The sequence below is a fragment of the Chrysoperla carnea genome, chromosome 4, assembly GCF_905475395.1.
Source record: "Chrysoperla carnea chromosome 4, inChrCarn1.1, whole genome shotgun sequence".
NCBI classification, from domain to species: Eukaryota; Metazoa; Arthropoda; class Insecta; order Neuroptera; family Chrysopidae; genus Chrysoperla; species Chrysoperla carnea.
The window spans coordinates 64,850,751-64,874,928 of NC_058340.1; the positions used below are offsets into that span (position 1 = coordinate 64,850,751).

Sequence of the window (24,178 nt, forward strand, 5' to 3'; positions counted from 1 at the left end):
TCCATTATGAAGCGTGAACTTATGAAGCCAAATATCACGTTTTGTGTACAGGTCAGCTTAAAGTCTATACTTCGCCTTGAGCTTGTACACCCCCTTGATTTAATACTGAGACTGGCAGTGGCATTTCTAAGTGATCAGAAAAATAGAGTATACGTATGGCTACACTTTCTTTCCTCCTTTTAAGATATTCTAATTTCTAAATTTTTTCTTGAATTCTACATCTGTTTTCTTATAAGCAGTATATTATCAGGATATTTTATTAAATTAAATGTATCTAGTTAACTTTGATCGAGAATAAATGTTCCGACCGTTCCATTTAGGATGTGCACATGCCTTTAGAAAAATAATTGAATAAACGCGTGTTTTAAACCGGCTTGGTTAAACTGCTTAAAATCTGATGAAAAATTTACTTATTATTAATAAAATGTACAAAAAAGTAGTGAAAATAAGTTATATTAATGTGGTTAATATTATTTTTAATAATAATAAACTACTGTGTTAATAATTTGTATAATTTATATAAGTTTAAGTACAATTTTTGGGGTTATGTTATAGAACGTTTTGCTCATACAGTAAAAATATTTATATTTTTGTAAAAGATTTTGAAATCTGAAACAAAAATGTATTTTTCTGGTATGTCCGAGTCTACTCTGTTACTTTGTAATAAAACCATTAAAATTGAGTAAGTTTTGAATATCTAATAAATACCTATAATTTGAAATTTTCTTTATTTTTTTCATTTGCTTTTTTTGCTACAGTGAGTTAATTCAAAAATGTCATGCTACGGATAAAAAATTAAAAGTATCCGAAAAAAAGAATAGACAGTTGACAAAAAAGAATGAAGCAAAAATAAAAGAACTTGTTGAATTACAAACGAACTATGAAAGCGTTCAGAATCATCTATTTACTGCAATTCAAAAATGTACTGATACTCAAAAGGTATGGTTTTATCATTTTTCAATATGAAATTTTCGGAGAAATAGAGAATATTATGTTTTTTTTTTAAATATTTTTAATTCATTGTTTACACCGTTATAACAAAGTAAAAATATAAAGACTGCTTAAAAATGCTGTATTTAAGTGTAAAAAAATATTTAAAATACATTATAATTTTGAGATAATTAAACGCAGTTTTTTGGCGCTCTCTGTTGATGACGTACAAGTACGTGATCTGTCAATTGGTGACAGTTCAATGTATAATTTACACTTAAAAAAATGAATTTACAACACAGAATTTACACTCGTTATTATTAAGTTTTCTAATAAAAAGCCGTAGAATAGTATAATTTAATGAAATACCATATAAAATGTAAGTAATTAATATCATACAGTATGTCAACAAATTTGACAAGCCCGTACTATGATGTCACGTCCGTATAAAAATTTGAATTTCCGTTTTAGAAATTTTTATATGCCCTCACTGAATTTGTACTTTTATTAATTAATTTTAAGTAATTAAAAAGATATTAATTACTAAAATAATGGTTTAGTTGAAATATCCAGTCATTAAAGTTACGGAAGAAAAATATTTGAACCAAATTTAAATTTCATGAATATTCCCTATTAGTAATTTTATACATTTCATGTTCCGGAATATACTGATTCGATGGCTTCGTTTAGGATTTTAACCTCTCATAAACTTAAACATAATTGGTTCAAAAACTTTTTTTGAAGCGATTATGAAAATATTTCGAAAAGTAAAAATTAATTTTCAAGTTGCCACAGCAAATCTCGTTATCGAAAAATCCTAAAAACCTTATCATTTTCTAATATTTTGTTTCTTCATTGTAGGCTTTGGAAAAAGTGCAACAACAATATAAAAAATGCCAAGAAGAAAATGAGGAACTAACAGAACAACTTGAGACAAAGCATAGAAAATTGATGATTCTAGAAAAAGAAGCCACTTTAGAGGTTTGTGATTTTATTTTATGTTTATTTAATACAAGAAATAATTTTGATAGAAAACAACACACGTTTTATACCCTGTATATATGAAATATATATCAAGGTATACTAATTTCAGTCCCAAGTTTGTAATGATTAGAAATATTGATGATACCAACAAAATTTTGGTGTAGGGGCTCATAAAATCACCTAATTAGTCCATTTCCGGTTGTCTGTCTGTCAACACGATAGCTCAATAACGAAAAAAGATATCAAGGTGAAATTTTTATAGCGTGTTCAGGAAGTAAAAAGTGAGTTTGAGTTCGTAAATGAGCAACGTAGGCCAATTGGGTCTTGGGTCCGTAATACACATCTTGTAAATCGTTAGAGGTAAAATAAAAATCTAAATGTAAAAAATATTTCTTATTATAAATAAAATAAACATCCTTTGTTTGAAACATTTTTTCGTAAAAATCACTGTTTACTGGTTTACCCGTGAGGGCACAAATTAAGATAAAAGTTTGGTGTCCATTTTCTCCAAAACTATAAAAGGTAGGGAGTTGAATATTTGCAAATAGCTTCAATTAGAAGTCTTGTGACAGATTGTGTCGATTGTTAATTAAAAATTCTATACTTTTTATTGTTTAATAAAAAGAAAAAACTCTAATTAAAAACTCAGTCATTAAAGTAAAATCGCATTTTTTTTAGGCTCTGGAAAAACTAAAACGAAAACAATCCGAGGACTTTATGAACAAGTCAAAATCCAAAGATCCGTTGTATACCCTTAATATTAAAGTGAGTACAACAGATAAGGAAGAGAGTGACGAAATGTTTTGCAAAAATGAAATGAGCTTTGAAGAATCAATGTTAGCATTATCAGATAAAAATAACGAGAAAATTTCAACCGAATCGAATGAAAAACAACATATGCCTCCACCAACAGGGAATCCAGTCATGGATAATTCAATATTAGCACCAGTTTCTGATGAAAATACGAACTATCCGATTAAATTTACGGTTTTACAACTTCCACAGGAAAATAATGAATCACCAATTGTTGAACTGGCTGAAAATTATCCATCAATTTTAATTCAAGTCCCGGCACACGAAGATTTAATTAGTAAAAATTCTACAAAAAATTTGCCAAGGAAAATGCATAATATGAAATTAAAAAATAAAAAATTAATTGTGTATCGAAAAAATTTGATAAATGGAATGCTTCGAAGTATTCAAGAAGTTGATGTTGGTATTAAATTTAAAAATCAACAAAACATGGTTGATTTCACTAAAAATGGTTCATCTAGGGTGGAGAAAAATCAATTATTCAGAAAATATTACATTGACAAGGTAAAATTTTTATTAAAACAACTTTTTTTTATTTCGCCTAAAGAACCGAGCTCTACCTAGGTTCATATTAAGTAGCCAAAGAAGTGAATTTAAAGATGGCTCTAAGACACGAAGTGTTGTCATAGAAATCGAAAATTCAAGACAAATGGGAAAAATTTCAATGTTTTTCCTGACGCACAACACCTTAGTCGCATCAAAGAATACATAAAAGAGCCATTCTTAAGAAGTCCTCAATAGAGGCTCTGATTTCTTTAAATACATAGTGTGTCCCCGGATATAAGTAATTATACTTGTAAATTAAGTATAATTACCTCTATCCGGGGACACACTATATATGAAATATTTAAAATCAAAAATCTTTCAGAAGGGGAAAAGTCAGTGTCCTGACTGATATATCAATAATGTGCTTAACCCCAATTTTCTTAGCTAGTATTAATTTTTTTTATTTATTTCAGCTTCTACGGCAATTAAAATCTAAAGTAGACGTATTAGTCAAATATCTTCGATATAAAAAGTATACAAAATATGAGAAAAAGTATAGTCGGGTATTTTTAACAAAAACCAGCCATTGTAAAAAAGGTATGTAAATTTTTCTATATCTTTTAAAACCCTTCTCATCTTTAAGAAAGTATTTTGTCAAAAAGCCATTAGCTTTTTATTATACAGAATGTAACAGTATTAATCATTTTTGTCGTGTTTAGATTTCAAATCCAAATCAAAAACTAAAATTGTTGAGAAGAAACTTGAAGAAATGAAAGATTCAGAGACAGAAGATTCAATGAAATGGCATGAAAATGTACAAAAAATGATTTTTGAAATGTGTGAATTACCTTTGTTATCACCAATGTCATCTGAGGGTAAGTTTGAGATAGCAGAGTTTTACGTTTTTAATATAGGGTGTTCCATTTTTGATGTTATTTTAAAATATGCCTCCATTTTGGTGTTTTGATTTATTTTCATGGATAAATGACCCGGTTAACAATGTTAACGACATATTCCATCCTTTACCTCGAAGTAGTAATAATAATACATAAGAGGAGTACCGCAAATGGATCCCTAAACTAGATCAAGGGATCCTCTGTTCCCTCCTTGAGAACAATCTGCCACCCGAAATCAAGACGTCTCTGCGTAAAAGACGCTATTTTAAGCAGATGAAGCTATAGGATTCTATCAAGACTAGACGTCACACAGAATGCCCACAGCTTCTCCGCTGGAATTTATCCCATCTTGCTATGAGGACCAGACCATCTTGCTACGATTCCCTTTAAAAATGGAGGGTGGAGCTAATGAGAACCATCTCTGTGTAAAAAAGTGGCCGTCAAATCGATGGCGCCACTTTAGCAAGTGATATAATTGCTGCTGTAGCAAAAATGTAAGTTTTAAAAGAAATACTCAAGTAATCAGAGTAAGATGAAGATCTAAATAAGTTGTTAGAGAAGGGTAGAGAAGTTCACATCAAACACAAAGTAATAAGAGTAAGATAAAGATCTAAACAGGTTGTTAGAGAAGGACAGAGATACATTCAAGTCATTTCCATTTGCTACCAGCGCTATTTTGATGGGTTTTTGAGTTGTTCCTTACCGCTTGGCTTTTTTACAATTTTTCCCCATATAAGATGATTCTCCTTATCTCTACCTTCCATACTTTAACGTCAAAGTCGCCCGTATCTCCAAGTATCTCCAATGATAAAAGTCAACCGGCCGATTAATCTCAAGTTCTAGGCGATTAACTAACGTATGCTTTACGAGAGATTATTCGATTACCAAACCGTTCAAATAGCAAGTTTTTCTTAATTTTTGTTACTCGGAATATTCTTAGTTGTTACAAGACAAAATACAGGACATTTTAGTACAAAACAACAAAATGGTACCACATTCATTAACTACATCGCAAATAGAACATCCTTTACTAAAGGTTTAGTGCCAAGCGTAGAATTTATGTCATTTCAGAACCACTGTTGTAGTCAAGGTCGCCCCCTATCAATTTTTTCTCTACTATTTTCATACCCGGGGACTTTTCTTTCAAGTTGACTTTTAATTCTTCAGGCTTAATTGTGTGCCGAATAAAATGATTTTAATTTTATTCTTTTAGTCTCTCGAATTTCCAACCGTTCTGAAGTGATTGTCAAATACTGGGCCCTAGATCTATTTTTAAAATACATTTGTAGGCACTAATAACACTTCATTTCTTTTTAGATAAAAATGAAGAAGTTGTATTCAACGACGCGTCCACACAAACTGATGCACTGTTAGAAATAGATAAAAATCATACATCAAAACAAAAACCCAAAAATGAAATTAAATGCACACAAACTGAACGTAATTTATATTCACGCGATAAATTAGTACAAACCACAACGTTCAATAAAACAATTGGCACGAATACTCAACCGGCAGATTCGGCACTGTTAGAAATAGATAAAAATCATGCATCAAAACAAAAACAAAAAAATGAAATGAAATGCACACAAACTGAACGTAATTTATATTTACGCGATAAATTAGTACAAACCACAACGTTCAATAAAACAATTGGGACGAATACTCCACCGACAGGTTCGACAGCTCAAAATGATATAGGAACTCAAACAATTAATCCTAAAATTATTGTGTACAAAGAAATTGGTATCAATACTAATAACGAAACAACGCATCAGAAATCTAAGAAACAAACAAATATTTTATTACAAACTAGTCAAATATTATTAAAACGACAAAAAATGTTCGATATGAAATTAGCGATGATGCGAAAAAAATTAGCCCGAAATAAAGTGCAAAAATCAATACCGTCGAATACCTCTTCATGTAATAATAGTGAATCTGGTTATTTATCACAAAATTGTTGTAGGCATCGATTAAACCATCACGAGCCATCGCCTTGTGGAAGATTTTCTCCATATCCAGGATATTTTGGTACCTTTGTACCAAATTTCTTCCCTCATGTTGATAATCAGCGTTATCAGTGTTGTAATCGAATTGTGGATGTTGTGAATTGTGGGAATTGTTTAACGAATTCTCATGAATTTAATCGTAAACAATCGGCGCCAAAATCTACGAAGAAATTTCAAGAAGCGAATAAAAAGTTTAATTATTCTAGTAAGAATTGTAAGCGAATTTCGACTCCTCTGAGACGTTCAAAACGGTCACCTACACCTTCTAGTTGTTGTAGTTCAAAATCATCTAGGTCTATTCGAACATATAGTACGAGTAGTGAATCTTCGAGAGAAGAAACAACGAAAGTACTTAGTAAACGATTAATGTTGAAAATGAAAAACTGTTTTGGATCTGATACCGAGAATTCTATCTCAGAGAAATCTAAAAATATAATATTAGAACGAAGAAAAACTGGGAATAATATTCAAACATTGCAACAAAGTTCGAAAATTCCAACAAAGAAAAACATTTTAAAGCGTAAAGATTTGGTAAAATCGAAAAAACTTTTAATGGAAAAAGACGAGTTGCAATTAAATAATGATATCTTTGGAAATTCTAGTCAAGTTGTAGAACAAAACATAGAAATTCATGAAAGTTTAGAAAATGTAAAAAACTCAAAAGAAGTTGAATCTACATTAAATCTAGGTGTAAGTGAAAATGAAAATTCAAATGATGAGCTAGAAGACGGAAATTTATCCGATACTTCTAGAAATTTTGTTGGGTTTAGTGCAAATGAATTAGTTATTAATGAAAGCGAAAAGATCATTCTAAATTCTTTGCAAGATAACATTAAAGAAAAAGTTACCGCGACTCAAGCATCGAAAAATATAACTATTCCAAGAAATTCAAACAATTTTGAAAGAAATTGGACTAAAACTATCGAAATGGAAACATCGAAAACTGTACATAACGTTGAAGCGTCGGAAATTAAAGAAAATACAGATAAGTCATTACAAAACTCTTTGAGTAAAAAATCAACCGAAATTCCCAATATCGAAAAGTCAAACGTAATACAAAATGTAAACAAATCGTTAGAAAGTAAAATCGATGAGGTCGAGTCGAAAATTACAAAAATTGTAAAAGGAACATTACAAAACAATTTCGAAAAAAAATCTACTGTACCTTGCAACGTAAAAACTTCAAAAATGTTACATGAAGAAAGTTCAAAGATCGATAGGTCGAACATTATCGAAAATAAAATTATAGAGAAAAATGAAAATTTAAATGATGAATTAGAAGATATTCTCGGGAAAATATCCGATACTTCTGGAAATCCTGATGAGCTTAGTGAAAATGAATTAGTTATTAATGAAAGGGAAAAAGTCATTATAAATTCTTTGCAAGATAACGTTAAAGAAAAAGCTACCGCGGCTCAAGCACCGAAAAATCTAACTATTCCAAGAAAGTCAAATAATTTTGACAGAAAATCGACTAAAGTTGTCCAATTAGAAACATTGAAAATTTTAGATAACGTGGACGCGTCGAAAATTATCGAAAATAAAATTAGAGATGTAACGTCAATAGAAAATTCAAACATAGTATCGAACAGCAAAGAAAAAGTTTTATTAATAGAAAATACGGAAACTGGTGGTGATTTAACTAAAAATATTCAAGAAGAAACAATGGATATTTGGGAAAATTCCAGTAATGATTCGTTGGTGATAGATTTAGGCGAACATGAAAATGATGAAGCATCGACTAATTCTATCGAAAGTTCGAACATCGTAGGAAATACGCCAGAAAATGAAAATGTAAGGGCAATTTTCAATGTTAAATCATTGGAAATCGAAGATAGTTCGAAGAAATTATTACAAAGCAACACCGATGAGAAAACAAAAGAAAATTCCAACATTCAAGAGCTGCAAAAAGTAGAAAATTCAGAAAAATCATTACAAAGCAATGTAATTGAAGATTCGACTGAAAACATCAACTTAAAAGTGTTAAATGTCGAAAAATCTAAAAAGCGATTACAAAATGATACACAAGATGGAACAATTGAAAATTGTAACGTTGGAACATCGAAAACTACAAATAAGGCAAAAAAATCCGTACAAAATAATGTCGATGTTAAAATATGTCCTGTCAAAAACGTTGAAAATTTAGAAAAAGCTGACAAAAACGTACAAATTGATAACAAATCTGAAGCTAAAAAGTTGATAAGATCAAAAACATCCTTACAAACCATCATCGATAGCAAAATAATTGAAGGTTTCTATACCGAAATTGGCTTACGTAATCGAAAAGTCAAAATAACTCCTCCATCGCAAATACAAATTAAAAAACGTAAATTAAATAATTCCGAACCAAAAAAGATTCAAGAATTAGAAACTTCAAAAAATAATTTGCCTAATATTAATGTAATTTCAAAAGAAAGAGCAATTGCATTAATGAAATCGAAAATATCGAAACCAACAACACAGTCAATTGTTATTCGTAATCCAAAAACGAAAGAAGTTATCAAATTACAGGAACAAATTGATCGTCCTAATTTGATAGAAGAGCGTTCTAAAATCGAACAACAAACTGAGAAAACATATCGACGTCGTGGACGGAAGAGAAAATGTCCAGACCAAGATATTCATAAAAAAGATTTAGAAAATAATCTAGGAATCTTTCCCATTCCAAGTAAAAATGTTCGGATTGAAAATGTTGAAAGTATTAATCATGAAGTACAAAATAGCTCAAACGAACGTAATAAAGGAATCTGTTCCATTCAAGGTGAAAATTTTCGGGGCGAAAATAATCATGATTTAGATAACATTCTGATTGAAAATAATCAAAAGATCTATCCCATTCCAAGCGACAATAGCCAAGGTATCAATTCTAATAAAGAATATACTCGTGTCGAAAATGGTCTCGACGTACAAAATAATCAAAGGATCAAATCTGATATTCAAAGTGAAAATATTCGGGTCGAAAACCAACCTGATATTCAAACACTAAATATTCAGGTTGAAAATAATCAAAATCTGAAGGAAATGGTTGATATTCCAATTAAAAATTCATTAGGAGCTGGAAAAATAGAAATATTAGAAAATATTACGATAATACCAGAAAATGGGAATGAAATAATGAATCAAACGGAAAAATTTGGAAATAATAAACAAACAGACAATACGGTAGTTTTTATTGAAAATTGTGAAAATGATTCTAGAATAATTCCAGAATATGGTGACTTAGAAATAGATTTTACTGAAGGAATTGAAGTAGATTTTACAGAAAATCAAAAAACGAAAGAAGCAATCAAATTACATCAACAAATTGATCGTGCTAATTTGATAGAAGAGCAAACCGATCGATCTAAAAATGAGAAAAAACAACAAAATAGGAAAAAATGTCGACGTCGTGGGCGGAAAAGAAAATGTCCGGACCAAGATATTCATAAAAAAGATTTCGAAAATAATGTAGGAATCTTACCCATTTCAAGTAAAAATATTCTGATTAAAAAGGTCGAAAGTGTTAATCATGACATACGAAATATTTCAAACGAATGTAATCAAGGAATTAGTTCTATTCAAGGTGAAAATTTTCGGAGCGAACATAATCATGATTTAGATAACATTCTGATTGAAAATAATCAAAAGATCTATCCGATTCCAAGCGACAATGGCCAAAATACCCAGGGGATCAAATCTGATACACAAAGTGAAAATATTCGGATCGAACACCAACCTGATATTCAAACGGTAAATATTCAAGTTGGAAATAATCAAAACCTGAAGGAAATGCTTGATATTCCAATTGGAAATTCATTAGGAGCTGAAAAAATAAAAATATTAGAAAATATCACGATAGAACCAGAAAACGGGAATAAAATAATGAATCAAACAAAAAAATTTGAAAATAATGAACAAACAGACAATACAATAGTTTTTAGTGAAAATGATTCTAGAACAATTCCAGAATATGGTGACTTAGAAATAGATTTTACTGAAGGAATTGAAGTAGATTTTACAAAAAATCCAAAAACAAAAGAAGTTATCAAATTACAGGAACAAATTGACCGTGCTAATTTGATAGAAGAGCAAACCGATCGATCTAAAATCAAAAAACAAAATGGGAAAAAATGGCGACGTCGTGGACGGAAAAGAAAATGCCCGGACCAAGATATTCATAAAAAAGATTTAGAAAATAATCTAGGAATATTTCCCATTCCAAGTAAAAATATTCTAATTAAAAATGTCGAAAGTGTTAATCATGACATACGAAATATTTCAAACGAATGTAATAAAGGAATCTGTTCCATTCAAGATGAAAATTTTCGGGGCGAAAATAATCATGATTTAGATAACATTCTGATTGAAAATAATCAAAAGATATATCCCATTCCAAGCGACAATAGCCAAAATACCCAGGGGGTCAAATCTGATACACAAAGTGAAAATATTCGGGTCGAAAACCAACCTAATATTCAAACAATAAATATTCAAGTTGGAAATAATCAAAACCTGAAAGAAATGGTTGATATTCCAATTGAAAATTCATTACGAGCTGGAAAAATAGAAATATTAGAAAATATTACGATAGAACCAGAAAATGGGAATGAAATGAATCAAACAGAAAAATTTGGAAATAATGAACAAATAGACAATACGCTAGATTTTATTGAAAATTGTGAAAATGATTCTAGAGTTATTCTAGAATATGGTGACTTAGAACTAGATTTTGTTGAAGAAATTGTAATAGAAAACACAGAAAAACTTAACGAAAATAAAGTTGTAACATCTAAAGTTAAGCATGAAGTTCCTAAAAATAATGTGATAGAAAATTGTGAAAATGATTCTAGAAAAATTTCACAGTATGGTGACCTTGAGATAGATTTTACTCAAGATATTTCGATTGGTTTAATTCCTGGAAAGTCTAAGAAACCTGTTGTGAATACGAGTAAAAATTCGATTAAAATTTTAAGGAAATATTTGAAAGATGATTTTACTGAAGATATTTTGGTGACTACAGCAAATCAACTGAATAACTTGGAACCATCAAAAATTGCAGAGTAAGTTTAAAAATTATCACTAATAATTCTTTAATGTGAAACGATAACGGATGTTGAAATTGTTCGGAAAAATTGTTTGCCGAGATATACCTGTTTGAGCTAGTATATTTTTATATTGAATACATTTTAATTTAAAACTGTTAGCTCAAATTTCGAGTGAAAATCCTTTACTGATAGAAAATAAAACTAATACGACCTTTTGTAATTTTTTTTTTAAGTTTAATACTTGAAGAAATAATTGAAGATGTGTGTGAGAAATTAAATTTTGAGGAATCACCACCAGCTATACCTTTAACAAAGATTCAGCAACGATTAATAACACTTATTTATTATCTCCATGATCGAGAAAATATTCCGGACTTTTTGAATGTAATGTTAAGCAAGCTTCATAAATATTTATTGGATAAATTCGCACCATTGTTTGGATTAGTGCGAGTTATAAAAATGTATATTAGTTTTTGTAAACTTGGGTAAGTAACTTATATTTTGTTTTAAATATAATAACTCGAAATTTTATACGATACCAATAGGTTCTTTTAAACAACCGCCACAAAAATACGAGATATGGGATTTTAATGTTAAGAAAGGCTCTTTCTAGCGATAGAAACAATAACTATAAATGTTAGCTCATATAGATATATAACATTTAACGGAAATGTTGTTTACATAAGAAGGCTTTTAACTGACACCCTTTTTGTGGGAAGTATGATTGAGAAGGAAAAAGAAGCTTGGGTATCGTTCAAGGATGTAGTGCGAAAGTTTTTGGGAAATACTAAGGATCCTGACTGCGAAACCATTGTTCAACGAAGCTCAAGGCTGCAAGATAAGCCTGGGTCCTAAGGTCCATTTTTTACACTCCCACATAAAATATTTTCCTGAAAACCTGGGAGCTTACAGTGAAGAACAGGGGGAGCGGTTTCACCAGGATGTCCGCGATATCGAGAGACGGTTTTAATAAACGAGTGCTTTTTACCAATTTTTTGTGTTTTAATTTGCAAAAAATCCAACAAAAAATCCAACAAAAAATTTTTTTTGCAGACCTGTGTTATTTTTTCATTAATATATGAATTTTTGGCAAAAAAAAAAAAACTTCTCTATTACGCTCCTGACATTTTTCGATATATTCTTTATTTCATTTCAGTTTTTCGATTTCTTTTTGTGTTTTCTTTTGATTATGTTATTTATTTGAAAATTTTCCAGGAATAGTTTCGATAAAATGCGAGATTTGATATGGCAAATTGCATTGGTACATCAAATAAAATTACCTCGTCTTATGTATGAAATATTGACAAATTGGCCCGAAGTGATGCCCATCTATAATGAAGATAAACGTAATATATTAATTGAAGTAGTATTTTATACATTATTATGGGACACGTCATCGATTTATGGTAGTTATAAAAAGCCCTTAATTGACTTTATTGAAGGCTTTTATAATTATAAACGTGGAAAAGTTATTATGATGACGTTAGCCAACGATCTTTTAAAAGAATTTAAATGTAAGTTTTATATTTTTTTAATTTACTAGCTATTTAATAATTCATTTCAATGTAATTCACTACATGATTTATTTATTGAATCATTGATTCGTTAAGAGAATGTACCATGTTCTCAACTCCTCACTTACCCCCCTCTATACACTACTTCGAGCAAATCCACCACTTGCTCCCGCTTAGTCCGCCACATATAACACCAACTTTATTTCTATCCTTTGGATAATAAGGCAAGGCAGACGTCCTTCGAAATGACCCCATCTCATCGTAGGAAAATGTATCGTATTCGCACCGTGTGTGAGTTTTATTGGAGGCGTTTCCATGGTAACGATACACTACTTTAATTATAGAATTGTATGAATGCATATATAATTGTATGGATTGCATTTATGAATTATATTGAAAATTTAATATTATTGTCTCACAAATTTAAATAAATAATTATGATAATTTACATTTAAAAAATAATATTTATGCAATTTGATTTCTTATTTTCACAATTTTTTATGCATTAAGTTTAATTATTAATTAGTGTTTTTCAATAATTTTAATTTGACATTCACTAGAACATTTACATGTAAAGAATTGCAAATTAGTTATAACAGCCTTCTTTAACGCCAAATTTTTCACTGGAAGCGCTGTCATCGATTTTATTGTCCCTACCATGACTACGCACACAACGAATAGCTTGATAAACTCTGAATAATATAATGAGAGGGGGATATGACTTGAATGATAGAACTCTACTGCTCACGAGTTTTTAATGTGTTTTTTTTTTTTTTTTTTTTAAGCAAATTATTCATCAAACGAGCCAGTAACCGCAATATTAATATTTTGTAAACATCATAAAGGATTGGATGTTTATAAATTTATAATAAAAAATTTATTACAAAATATAAAAACATGTACACAGTATTTCAAAAGTAATAAACAATGTGATATGAATGTACAAAATTTAGCACAACGTACAGTCAAACTAATTTCCCAAATAGATGATGTGATGGTTGATCAATGGGACTTTACTAGCGAAATTGTTGATTGTTTATTAGAATTGATTAGGGCGTGCGGTAAGTATTTTTTTTTTTTTAAATTATAGGTCTAGGGCCAACTATGGTATTTGTTATTTGAGAACGGCTAGAAAATTGGAAAGGATGTTTTCATGATCGTATCTAACAACTTTTTATGTTAGATTGGAATGTTTGTTTTGGAGTGGAACACACTTAGATCAAAAGATTTGCCCATACCGGAGTACTTCTCCATGAACCATTTGGAGCTGTTTAAGAACAGCAAGAGTGCTTTGACATCAACGGCCTTAAGGTCGAAGAGGTCAACAAAAAAGGCTGGCATAAGATGAGACATTGTTTCTTTCTCCTCCCCACTGTAACAGCTTCTTCTCATTGTCATGCCTAGACGTTCAGCGTACTTGCCGCCTAGCCAATTGTACTCAGACCATATCTTGTAGTTCCACAAGTGCGTTCTTCCCTCCTTCTAAGGTTGGCCTATCGACGCTTGTGTCCGGCAGCTTTGTGCCATTTCGAGCAAGTTCTTCGGCTTCACAATTTCCTTGAATGTCCCTGTGTCCCGGTATCTCTACCAAGTTTACGTTCATTTGTTCCACCAGGTCATTAAAGGACGTTCGGCCGTCGTGCGTGTTACTTTTGAAACACAATTTACATAGCCTGAAAAACTTATCTGAGAGCATGAAAATTTATTAACAATTTCCAACATCCGCCGCTTTGATTATTGAAATTTCTAGGGTGTCGGCCAACGAAATTTTTTGTTTTTGTGACGGACAAAATAATTTTTGCATTTTTTTTCATTTGTCTTCTAATTTATCCTCAAACATTCATCATCAATTTTAAGCATGGCGCACAGTTAATTGATTATAAAAAATTTCGTAAAAGACACGACCTTGACATCAGCCTCTCACTTTTCCTGCCGTTTAGTAATAATTGTTAAGCTTCGAATACTTCTAATGCAGTTTTTTTTTTTTTTTTTGTAGATGGTATTTTGTGTGGTCAAGAATTAGATTTGAAATTTTTTTTAAAAAACTTTAAGAACAAAGACTCAGCTAATTTGAATAGTAAAATTGTTTCATGATTTAAAAATGAGAACCTACTCTATTAGTTTAAACACCCGTTAATCCTTCAGACTGGGATTACTCTTGTGATGATCTCACAAGCAACAAAGAAAGAATAGTATATTAATTTAGTTATTAAATGTTCCGGATAGATAATGTCATTTATAAAATATATTATAATCATGATTAGTTATCACATTTTTTTTGCCATTGAACACACAGTGTATCTACGGAGATTGTCGAAGTATAACGGAGCCATCCGATTTGTGGTTTTTTTACCGACTTTATTGAAATGATGAAAAAAACTTTCACAGCTGTTAATAATTTTTGTTTGTTTATTTTTTGAGTTTTAAAAAATGTTTATTTACATCATGTAAAGTATGAATAATTTTGTGAAGGTAAAAATTTTCAAGCGGTCATTTCATTTGAAAAAAAAAAGTTTTAAAATAAACCTGAGAAAGCAAATCTCTACGCTCTAAAACCGTTCTGAAGGGTTAAAAATGGAAAGTAATCAACTATGTATTCATCTTTTAGAAATTCGTTTTATAAATTATTGTTGTCGGAAATCTATTTTTATTTTATTTGTATAATGCAGAATTTATTTCTTAAAATAGTTTGTTAAAATGTGATATTTGTCGATAATTTGTATTTTGTAAACATAATAATTAAAAGTAATAATTAATATATCAAATTTTTATAAAATTAAAGCTGCGTGATAATTCATTGGCTCTAAACACCTTTTTAAACATGGAAGTAACAGAGAAATAATTATAGAAACTTAAGAATCTTACTGAGTCCCCACTTCAATCAGATTAAAAGTTACACGTGGTGAATCAGTATCTCTGACTAACACTCATCTACCTGTTGGAGTGTGCACCACTTGGCAAGATCTCTATTAGTTTTCTGAAAGGTATGGACAATTCGGTTAGAATTGCTGTCAAAGAAGTTCTTGGTTTTCCATTGGATATTCCCAATGGCATGGTATATGGTCCCGTAAGTTACGTGGATTGGGCATTATGAGAGTAGAATTGGAAACTCCTCTTCAGAACAATAATATTCTACGAAAGCTTGAAAACTTAAAACACCCTTATTTCCTATCCTCCGTTCCTGTAATGTTGAAATTCGAACAAGACTTAATGTTGACCTTGACTTCAATTATGGGAGAAAATGAATCTGAGCAGTGGCGAATTAATAAATTTTGTAGAAAAATATATGTTGAAAATGGCAAGGGAAATCGATAGAGCGATGAAATTATGGATGTGGAAAATCCTGTGGTAAATAATGAAGAAAATATTAAAATTATCAAGAAAATTGTCCTTTTTAAGATTAAAATAATTTATAATTGAACTTTTGATATTAAAATGAAGTGTTATAAAACCTTATAACGTAAAATAAGGATATTCAAACAATAAATGCTTTGTCTATTATACGTACTATGCAGTATAGTTTATGTACAATAACCCGAAAAAAGCCGAAGGCGTACAATGTAGGTTGGCTGAGTAGCTATATAGCCATTCTGTATCGGTTTGTAACAACTACTCCGTGCGCTTTGTCCGTCAGGTCATTGTCAGTTTCGAACAATAGATGCTCCGTATGTTATACGTATACACATGCATTACTAATAAATGAAAGGTGGGAGTCCAATAGGTTACGCACAAAAAACGTAACGAGGTCATTCGATTTCTTAGTTTTTTACTCTTCGTAAAGAGAAAACTCCAAAAAACCATTTTCATGTTATCCTTGTCCAAAACTTTGAAAATTCACTACTGGAATTGCCAACAGAGTGAGAACCACCTCTCAAAGTAGATTGACAAGGATAGTAAATATAAGGGCCTGGTCATAATACGCATGTTTTAATATACAACGTAATATCCTGGCGCGTATTTTAAATAAGATTATACCCTTTGAAAATACACTACATTTTAAAATACATGATCATACGATCATATGATCATATGATCATATGAAATGTCAATTTGAAATATAAACACATCATTGAAACAGCTGATTCCGGTTATACGATCATGCCTCCTTAGATCATATATTTTAAACAGGCCTCCAACTATTTTCATCTTTGTTTATCTACTCTCATCTTTGTTAATCTACTCTGTGACGCCAAAATACATATACTTGGTATACACTGGGCTCATCCATTTAAAATATATGATCTAAGGTCCAAAAAATGTTTGCATGCCATGAAAATTTAGTAAAACATTTCATAAGTTAAATATAAACGATATCGATTCAGATGAAAACCCTTTTTCTTATGATATCCGTTATATTTTAAGAACTTTTCATCACACAATTCCTAATAAAAAGAAGGAGGAAATATTCAAAATAAATTATTACATAATTTAAAATCAGTCATTTTGACGTTTAATCAACCAAATAAATATTACAACATCTAATAATTATTAATTTAAAATCACATTAATCATTTTGACGTTTAAATTAACCAAATAATACATTTAATAATTATGTACATTTAAAATTTAAAAAAAAGTATCACATTCTTACTTAAATTATAAATTAATCTATTCAGCCATTATTCATTGGTTCTATATTTTCGAATATAGCCCATGGAAATGGAATTTTCTAGTGGCAATAACACAATTTTCTTCTGCTTGTGTAATTCTAAAATAGAAAAATATTTCAATTATTTTGTGGCCAGTTACGAACTTTCAAAAATTCGAATCTAGACATTAGCAATGTCTCTTGCATAATTTTTTTTTTAGTACTGTTAATAAAGTTGGAATGTATGGAAAATTTGGGAAACAGCACCGATTTTAATGAAACTTATTGTAAAGTGTTTGTAGGATTCTAAAGCACATTTAGCCAACTTAATCTATTCACAAGGGGGCATTGGGCCCCAGTGACGTAGTTCTGGGGCTGCGTATGTCCCCCGTTGTGGCCCTATGCCGTCCTATGACTAAGCTAAGTTGGCTGTATGTTCTTGGGTACTAAAATCGGTACTGTTTCTCGAATTTTCCACTATCTACATTTTTTTCCGCGTTATTCATTGGATTAAACTAAACCGCTAATATATCTAAAAATTTCCTTCATTAATTATTTTGGACCGGACGGCACGAGAACACAGTTTGTTTTTTTGATTTACATTACCTAATAAGTAGCCAAATGTGGATGCAGCCTTTAATCTGTTAGTTTGATTTGGTGGACACAAAGTTAAAAATGGAATATCTTCTAGTCCTTGATTCCAAAATTCTTTTATTCGGTTCCAAATATCTTTTTTGCTGCAAGATTGAAAAACAAATCATGTCATTTTGTTTGAAATCATAAAGCGGAACAAATAGTAAAATTTAATTTGGATTTTTTCAAAAAATATTATCGGTTCCCGAAATTCTAAAACAATCAATCTGAATATAAAAACGAACTTACAATTTATCTGTTTTGGTGTAAAAAATGTTTGATGATTCTGAAGATTTTTCTTGTCTTCTCTCTTTCTCCTGTCGGATTACATTTTCTTGTGTTATTTCAAGATCTAGATTCTCATTAATTAACGAAGGAAGTGGTTCTAGAATTGCTTGTATGTTCTCCACTGTTTGTTCTTGCACCACTTCAGGCTCTTGAATGGCACTAATTGTTTGTATAATATCTGTTGGCACTGAATGTTCCGTTCTTTGATCAAGTTTATCCGTTGGCACTGGATCTTCCGTTATTTGATCAAGTTTTTCCTTTGGTTCTGAAGCTCCATGTCTATGGGTTGTCTAAAAACAAATAAATCTTTAAATTTTACAAATATCGGCCATGTGTTCCTTGACACAGTCCTAAATCTTATTTCGAAAACAATAAGAGATTGGGCAAACTCGGATTACACAAAGGATCAAATAAATGTATTACTATTTCCATTCTTCCAAAAAAATTTAATTTAATAAGGAATATTCATGAAATTTAAATTTAGTTCAAATATTTTTCTTCCGTAACTTTAATGACTGGACATTTCAACTAAACCATTATTTTAGTAATTAATATCCTTTTTAATTACTTAAAATTAAAACGGAAATTCAAATTTTTATACGGACGTGACATCATAGTACGGGCTTGTCAAATTTGTTGACATACTATATGATATTAATTACTTACATTTTGTATGGTATTTCATTAAATTATACTATTCTACGGCTTTTTATTAGAAAAATTAATAATAACGAGTGTAAATTCTGTGTTGTAAATTCATTTTTTTAAAGTGTAAATTATACATTGAACTGTCAAAAGTTGACAGATCACGTACTTATACGTCATTTAAATATCTCAAAATTATAATGTATTTTAAATATTTTTTTACTCATAAATACAGCATTTTTAAGCAGTATTTATATTTTTTACTTTGTTATAACGGTGTAAACAATGAATTAAAAATATTAAAAGAATATATGAATATTCCCTATTAACCTAGAGAAGAAAATATAAAATATGATTTTATCGATGGATGCGCGCATGAGTTTTTTAATTAAATAAAAGTTATTGTCGATCTTGTCACGATAAAAAGAAAATACTATAATAGGGTACCTACAGATCGTTTACTTTGAATTGAATCTTGATCACTACCCTCTCTGATTGTTTCTAAAAAAGGTTGTGATTTTTGTTGTACTTTCTGAACCTTTGATATATTGTCCGTACATGATTTTTTCTCTGTTGAACTGGGTAACGTACTTTGCTCCAAACTTAAACGTTTCTAAAAATAACAAAAAAAAAACATTTAAACACAGAATTCAAGGAACTGGAGCAATTAATTGGTCAGATATTCAACACGCGCAACAAATATCAGGCTCAATAATACTCACACTGACGCGCGGTGTTTCGAAGTTCGTCAAAGATGGATTGGATGCTAAATTTCCACTTGTTTCTGTTTCACCTGCTACATTCGTATTTGACCTAAAATAGTACACAAAATTTTGATTTTATTATAGAACCAAAACAATTGTATCATTTCGTTTCGAACTCTTCGACGAGATTGCATATGTTTTAGGAAACATTTCATCAAAATCCGTCATTCATTCAAAAAGACACCTATTTATCTTACTTAACTAACATTATAAATGTGAAAGTAACTTTGTTTGTTACGTTTTCAAGCCTAAACCGCTGAATCAATTTTGATTATTTTCGGTTTAAACATAGATGGGACCTCGGGAAAGGAAATACAGGGTGGACCATAAAGGTATTAAAAAGAATTAAATAATTTTAGAAATATTTTGGATGTTTTTCTTAAGGACCCTTACTTGATTCCTAATATTTTTTTCAGAATATCATTTTCATCATGATGTGAGGGGCGTGCCACAAATTCCCAAATGAAATTTCGTCGAATTTCTTGTGACATAATATTACGGTGAGCAGGAATACAAAATAAATTTTCATTGTTGATTTTCAATTCACGTAGTTTCAAATCAACTTCATGCATTCTTGTTGGCCATGGTTTAGTCTAGAAAAAATTAAAATAATAATGAATCATATATAGTGTGTCCCCGGAGAGAGGTAACTATACTTGTAAATTTTCTTATTTTGCATTTTAAGAAAAAAAGTCATTATTTATAAGAAGTTATGCTTATTATGAAAAGTATGTAGGAATATTTAAAACTTCTTAATAATGTACAGGGTAGCCGAAAATTTGGTATCACTATTTTTTTTTTTTTTTTGGGTAAACTACCCTTCGTTTTTAAAAGTTGACAAAATGTTACTTAAAAAAAGTTACTCGAAATTAACAATTATGACTCTATGCAAAATATCAAGTAGATCTTTCCAACTTTTACAATTCCATTCTTAGTGAATGGAATTGTCTAGTTAGTGAACTATCTATATAATTTGTTTGGGTCTATTTTCCTGTGCGACCTCTCCCACCATTATCTCTTCTGTATGTTGTTAATAATTCAGTGGTTTATACTCACCTCATCAAGTGTTTCCTTTATCTGTCGTTTGAGTATATCACTTGGAATGCTTGTTTCGAGATCTATTAAACATCCACGTTTACGTTTTCGTCCACGCCTTTCAACTGGTGTAATATTAATTTGACTCTGCAATTCTATCAGACTTACATCTAACGGCGCCTAAAAAAATTTTTTACTTTAAATATATCAGCCGTAATGGCAATTTTAGACCTATCGTAACATTTATAATAATAGGGTTTAGAATTCCTAATAGCTAGTTCGTTCTCCTTTCCCTTTCCCATCGACATGGCGCTTCTAAACGTTGCTTATCCAGCATTTTTGAATTTAACGTTATCCTGATGGGTAATGTTGTCTTATTTGCGAAGCAGGAAATGTCAAATCCTTCCTTACTTTATACGGCGGATTTCCCCGTTAAGGGATTATCAGGTAGCAGAACTGATCAACTCGTACTATGATCTATGACATCTGCTTGATCGACGATAAATCACCCCCTAACGAATTACCTAATGTAAATCCCGTAGGGTACGAAAAAAGAAGATTTTTAACTTCTGAAATCCCTCTCCAATTAGAATCGTGACTTTCAAAAATTTTAAATAATAGTAATTCACACTTACAGCTGTATCTGCTCCTGGACGTGCAGTTGGTAATGGTGTAGATTCAATTTGTGGTCCAAAAGTCGTACCTATTTCAGCAATTGTTTCACTAATCATTCTTTCGGTTTCAGTTGCTTGTCGTAAACCTTGATCTTCAACACTCGGGTAACTTATTATTTCATCCAAATTCACATTTCTAATTCTTCCCACAGTTGGTGATTTATTTACTAACCTATTTAATTCGAGGAAATTTTATTAATTTACTGTAAGCTGATAAAATTCCAACTCACAAGGAGAATTCGAATTGCTTTAGTTTATCAATCCCATTTTGACAAAAAATGAGAATGATAAAAAAAATTTTAACGTTTCAAAGAACGAAGAATTCGAATTCTACGTTGTTCTCGATTTTTCAGGAATTGGACGACAAACAATCCGATTCGTCGATCATAACTGAAAAAATCTTACAATTTTGACATAAAATCAGTAATCAGCGGCTCCAAAAACTCCAGCGATTCAATTATGGAATGAATTACTTAAATTTTCGAATTCTGGCCGCGATTTTGGCCTTCAGCCGTGATAACTTAAGGTAGAATTTCTAATGCGACCCATTCCGAAGGAGCAACTATAATATATCAAGGAGGAATATATCAGGCATGTTTTAAGAACATACCAATCGACTGAATTCTCTCTGCAAATATGCGCTCCCAGTCGTGCGACTATAATCTCGAAATATTTACCAAGAAATTGTTTAAAATTCATGAAATCACCGTTATTATGAGATTCTAGGCGATTTTTCAGAATCTATGTATCCAATCAACAACGAACCTGATTTTTGAATTGTTTGTGTCTTAATTATCTTATATACTTTTTGAGTTGTTCGGAATTATTGAAATAAATACCACGATACTGGAAATAAAATTTTATTTCGAGTTCGTGGTATTTATCAAGTTTATTTGATGATTGGCCGAGTTTTTTCTTTCCTATATGAAGGATGGTCTTCAGTCGCGGTTTAGAAATTCCACCTTAGGGATAAAATTTAAAAAAAAAAAAGAAGGTTAAAATAAATCAAACTGTTGGAATATTGTAAACTGACGTAATAGGATCAACAGATGGGACTTCTGTATTTGCAAATTCAGGAGGAACTGGATGGATATCCACTGTAACTGTAATTTGTTGATGGGATTGTGATTGTGATTGCTCATCTTCAATTGTTTTATCTATGGCAGAAACAGGACCGGGAGGAGGTATTTCCTGAAGGAAATAACCAGGAATATTTTCATCACCAATATCACCCTGCAAATTAAATGTTAATAAGGATTTATTTGGAAAACAGATATATTTTCAATACGACCTTTAATAATGATTTTGTAAACAAAAGTGAGGACTTACCACTGGGAGCGATTCTCTATTTAATGGCGCTAATTCATCTCGAACTTGTATAGAACTTTCATTCTGGACTAGATTCATTGATGGATTTAACAATAAATTTGGGTTTATATGTGGAAGGGAACGTTGCATATTTTTCATCTAAAAAAATATATGGAATGTTTAGCTTATAATATACAGTGTGTCCCGGATAGAGGTAACTATACTTGTAAATTTTCTTATTTTGCATTTTAAGAAAAAAAGTCATTCTTTATAAGAAGTTTTTCTTATTCTGAAAAGTATGTAGGAATATTTAAAACTTCTTAATAATGTACAGGGTAGCCAAAAATTTGGAATCACTATTTTTATTTTTGTTAAACTACCCTTCTTTTTTATAAATTGGCGAAATGTTACCAAATCACTAAATTTATGCAATATTGTTAGATTTTGTTAGATTTATGTAATAGAATTTGAGACTATATTCTGTAATTTTCTATAAAACTTACATTGCGCCGTATTTCATCTTGTATTTCAGGCTCTAACTGATTCGTTAATCTCCTTTTCGCTTTTTTTTGCTTTGGACGTGTCTCTGTGCTTTGCTTTGCCCTTTTATGAACTTGGTGGAATATAATTGAATCATCTGAATCAAATAAATGATCCAAATTTAGTAAAATTTCATGTTAGATTATTGAAAGAGGAATTTCAGGTAGGTTTCCTTCCTGACCAGAACAAACAAAATTTAGATGTTTTTACCGCACCATTTTAGAGATAAATAAATTAAAATTATGCAAAAATACAAGCTCTTATGATTGTTTTTGTTTAATTTTACTGGAAATAGGGCATTATCGATACACCCCTTCTTTAGTATATTATTCGTTGTGTGCGTAGTCATGATAGGGACAATAAAATCGATGCCAGCTCGCTTCCAGTGAAAAATTTAGGCGTTAAAGGAGGCTGTTATGATTAATTTGCAATTCTTTACATGTTAATGTTATTAAAAAATGTCAAATTAAAATTATTGAAAAACACTAATTAATTAAACTTAATGCATTAAAAATTGTGAAAATAAGAAATCAAATTGCACAAATATTATTTTTCAAATGTAAATTATCATAATTATTTATTTAAAAATTTGTGACACAACGATATTAAATTTTCAATGTAAATCATAAATGCAATCCATACAATTATATATGCATCCATACAATTCTATAATTAAAGTAGTGTATCGTTACCATGGAAACGCCTCCAAAAAAACGCATGCACGTTGCGAATAGAAATAGTTTTAGAAAGTAATAGTTTTATAGAAATTTTATAAAAACTTACGTAGTAAATACTCTACTTGGCGTAAATAAATATAAGTTAAACCAAATGAAAGTTGAGCTGCTAAATATAACGAAAATCTCTTCTTTGGATTACCCGAATTACTTGCTATGTACTTCATGATTTCATCGCTATGTTAGAATAATTAAAAAAAATAATTAGAAAAAAAAATAATTTTGAAATGTTTTTATTCACAAATACCTTTTACGAGCAATATTAATCGATAAATATTCAGCCTTTGTTATTTTCAATGACGAGCGGCAA

The 24,178-nt window shown here is 30.3% G+C and overlaps 4 protein-coding genes across 4 annotated transcripts; 3 read left to right on the plus strand and 1 right to left on the minus strand.

Annotated features, from left to right (window-relative positions):
* Positions 1-620: 620 nt before the first annotated feature.
* Positions 621-3,044, plus strand: LOC123298864. Its single transcript, XM_044880958.1, has 5 exons — positions 621-682; positions 759-939; positions 1,792-1,911; positions 2,593-2,985; positions 3,033-3,044. Exons 1-5 carry the CDS (start codon positions 621-623, stop codon positions 3,042-3,044), a joined length of 768 nt encoding a protein of 255 aa, XP_044736893.1.
* A 41-nt stretch (positions 3,045-3,085) lies between these two features.
* Positions 3,086-6,995, plus strand: LOC123298865. Its single transcript, XM_044880959.1, has 5 exons — positions 3,086-3,231; positions 3,687-3,810; positions 3,933-4,088; positions 5,427-6,904; positions 6,948-6,995. The coding sequence occupies exons 1-5, from the start codon at positions 3,100-3,102 to the stop codon at positions 6,993-6,995; spliced, it is 1,938 nt and encodes a 645-aa protein (XP_044736894.1). The 5' UTR covers positions 3,086-3,099.
* A 279-nt stretch (positions 6,996-7,274) lies between these two features.
* LOC123298501 lies at positions 7,275-15,317 on the plus strand. Its single transcript, XM_044880524.1, has 5 exons — positions 7,275-11,160; positions 11,379-11,630; positions 12,361-12,659; positions 13,445-13,720; positions 14,656-15,317. The coding sequence occupies exons 1-5, from the start codon at positions 7,310-7,312 to the stop codon at positions 14,751-14,753; spliced, it is 4,776 nt and encodes a 1,591-aa protein (XP_044736459.1). The 5' UTR covers positions 7,275-7,309; the 3' UTR covers positions 14,754-15,317.
* A 1,961-nt stretch (positions 15,318-17,278) lies between these two features.
* LOC123298866 lies at positions 17,279-24,035 on the minus strand. The gene is made up of 12 exons (XM_044880961.1): positions 23,918-24,035; positions 23,098-23,231; positions 22,616-22,753; positions 22,320-22,519; positions 21,248-21,458; positions 20,634-20,792; positions 19,971-20,170; positions 19,536-19,626; positions 19,265-19,426; positions 18,130-18,458; positions 17,854-17,984; positions 17,279-17,367 (listed from the first exon to the last, which is right to left on the minus strand). Exons 1-12 carry the CDS (start codon positions 24,033-24,035, stop codon positions 17,279-17,281), a joined length of 1,962 nt encoding a protein of 653 aa, XP_044736896.1.
* Positions 24,036-24,178: the final 143 nt, after the last annotated feature.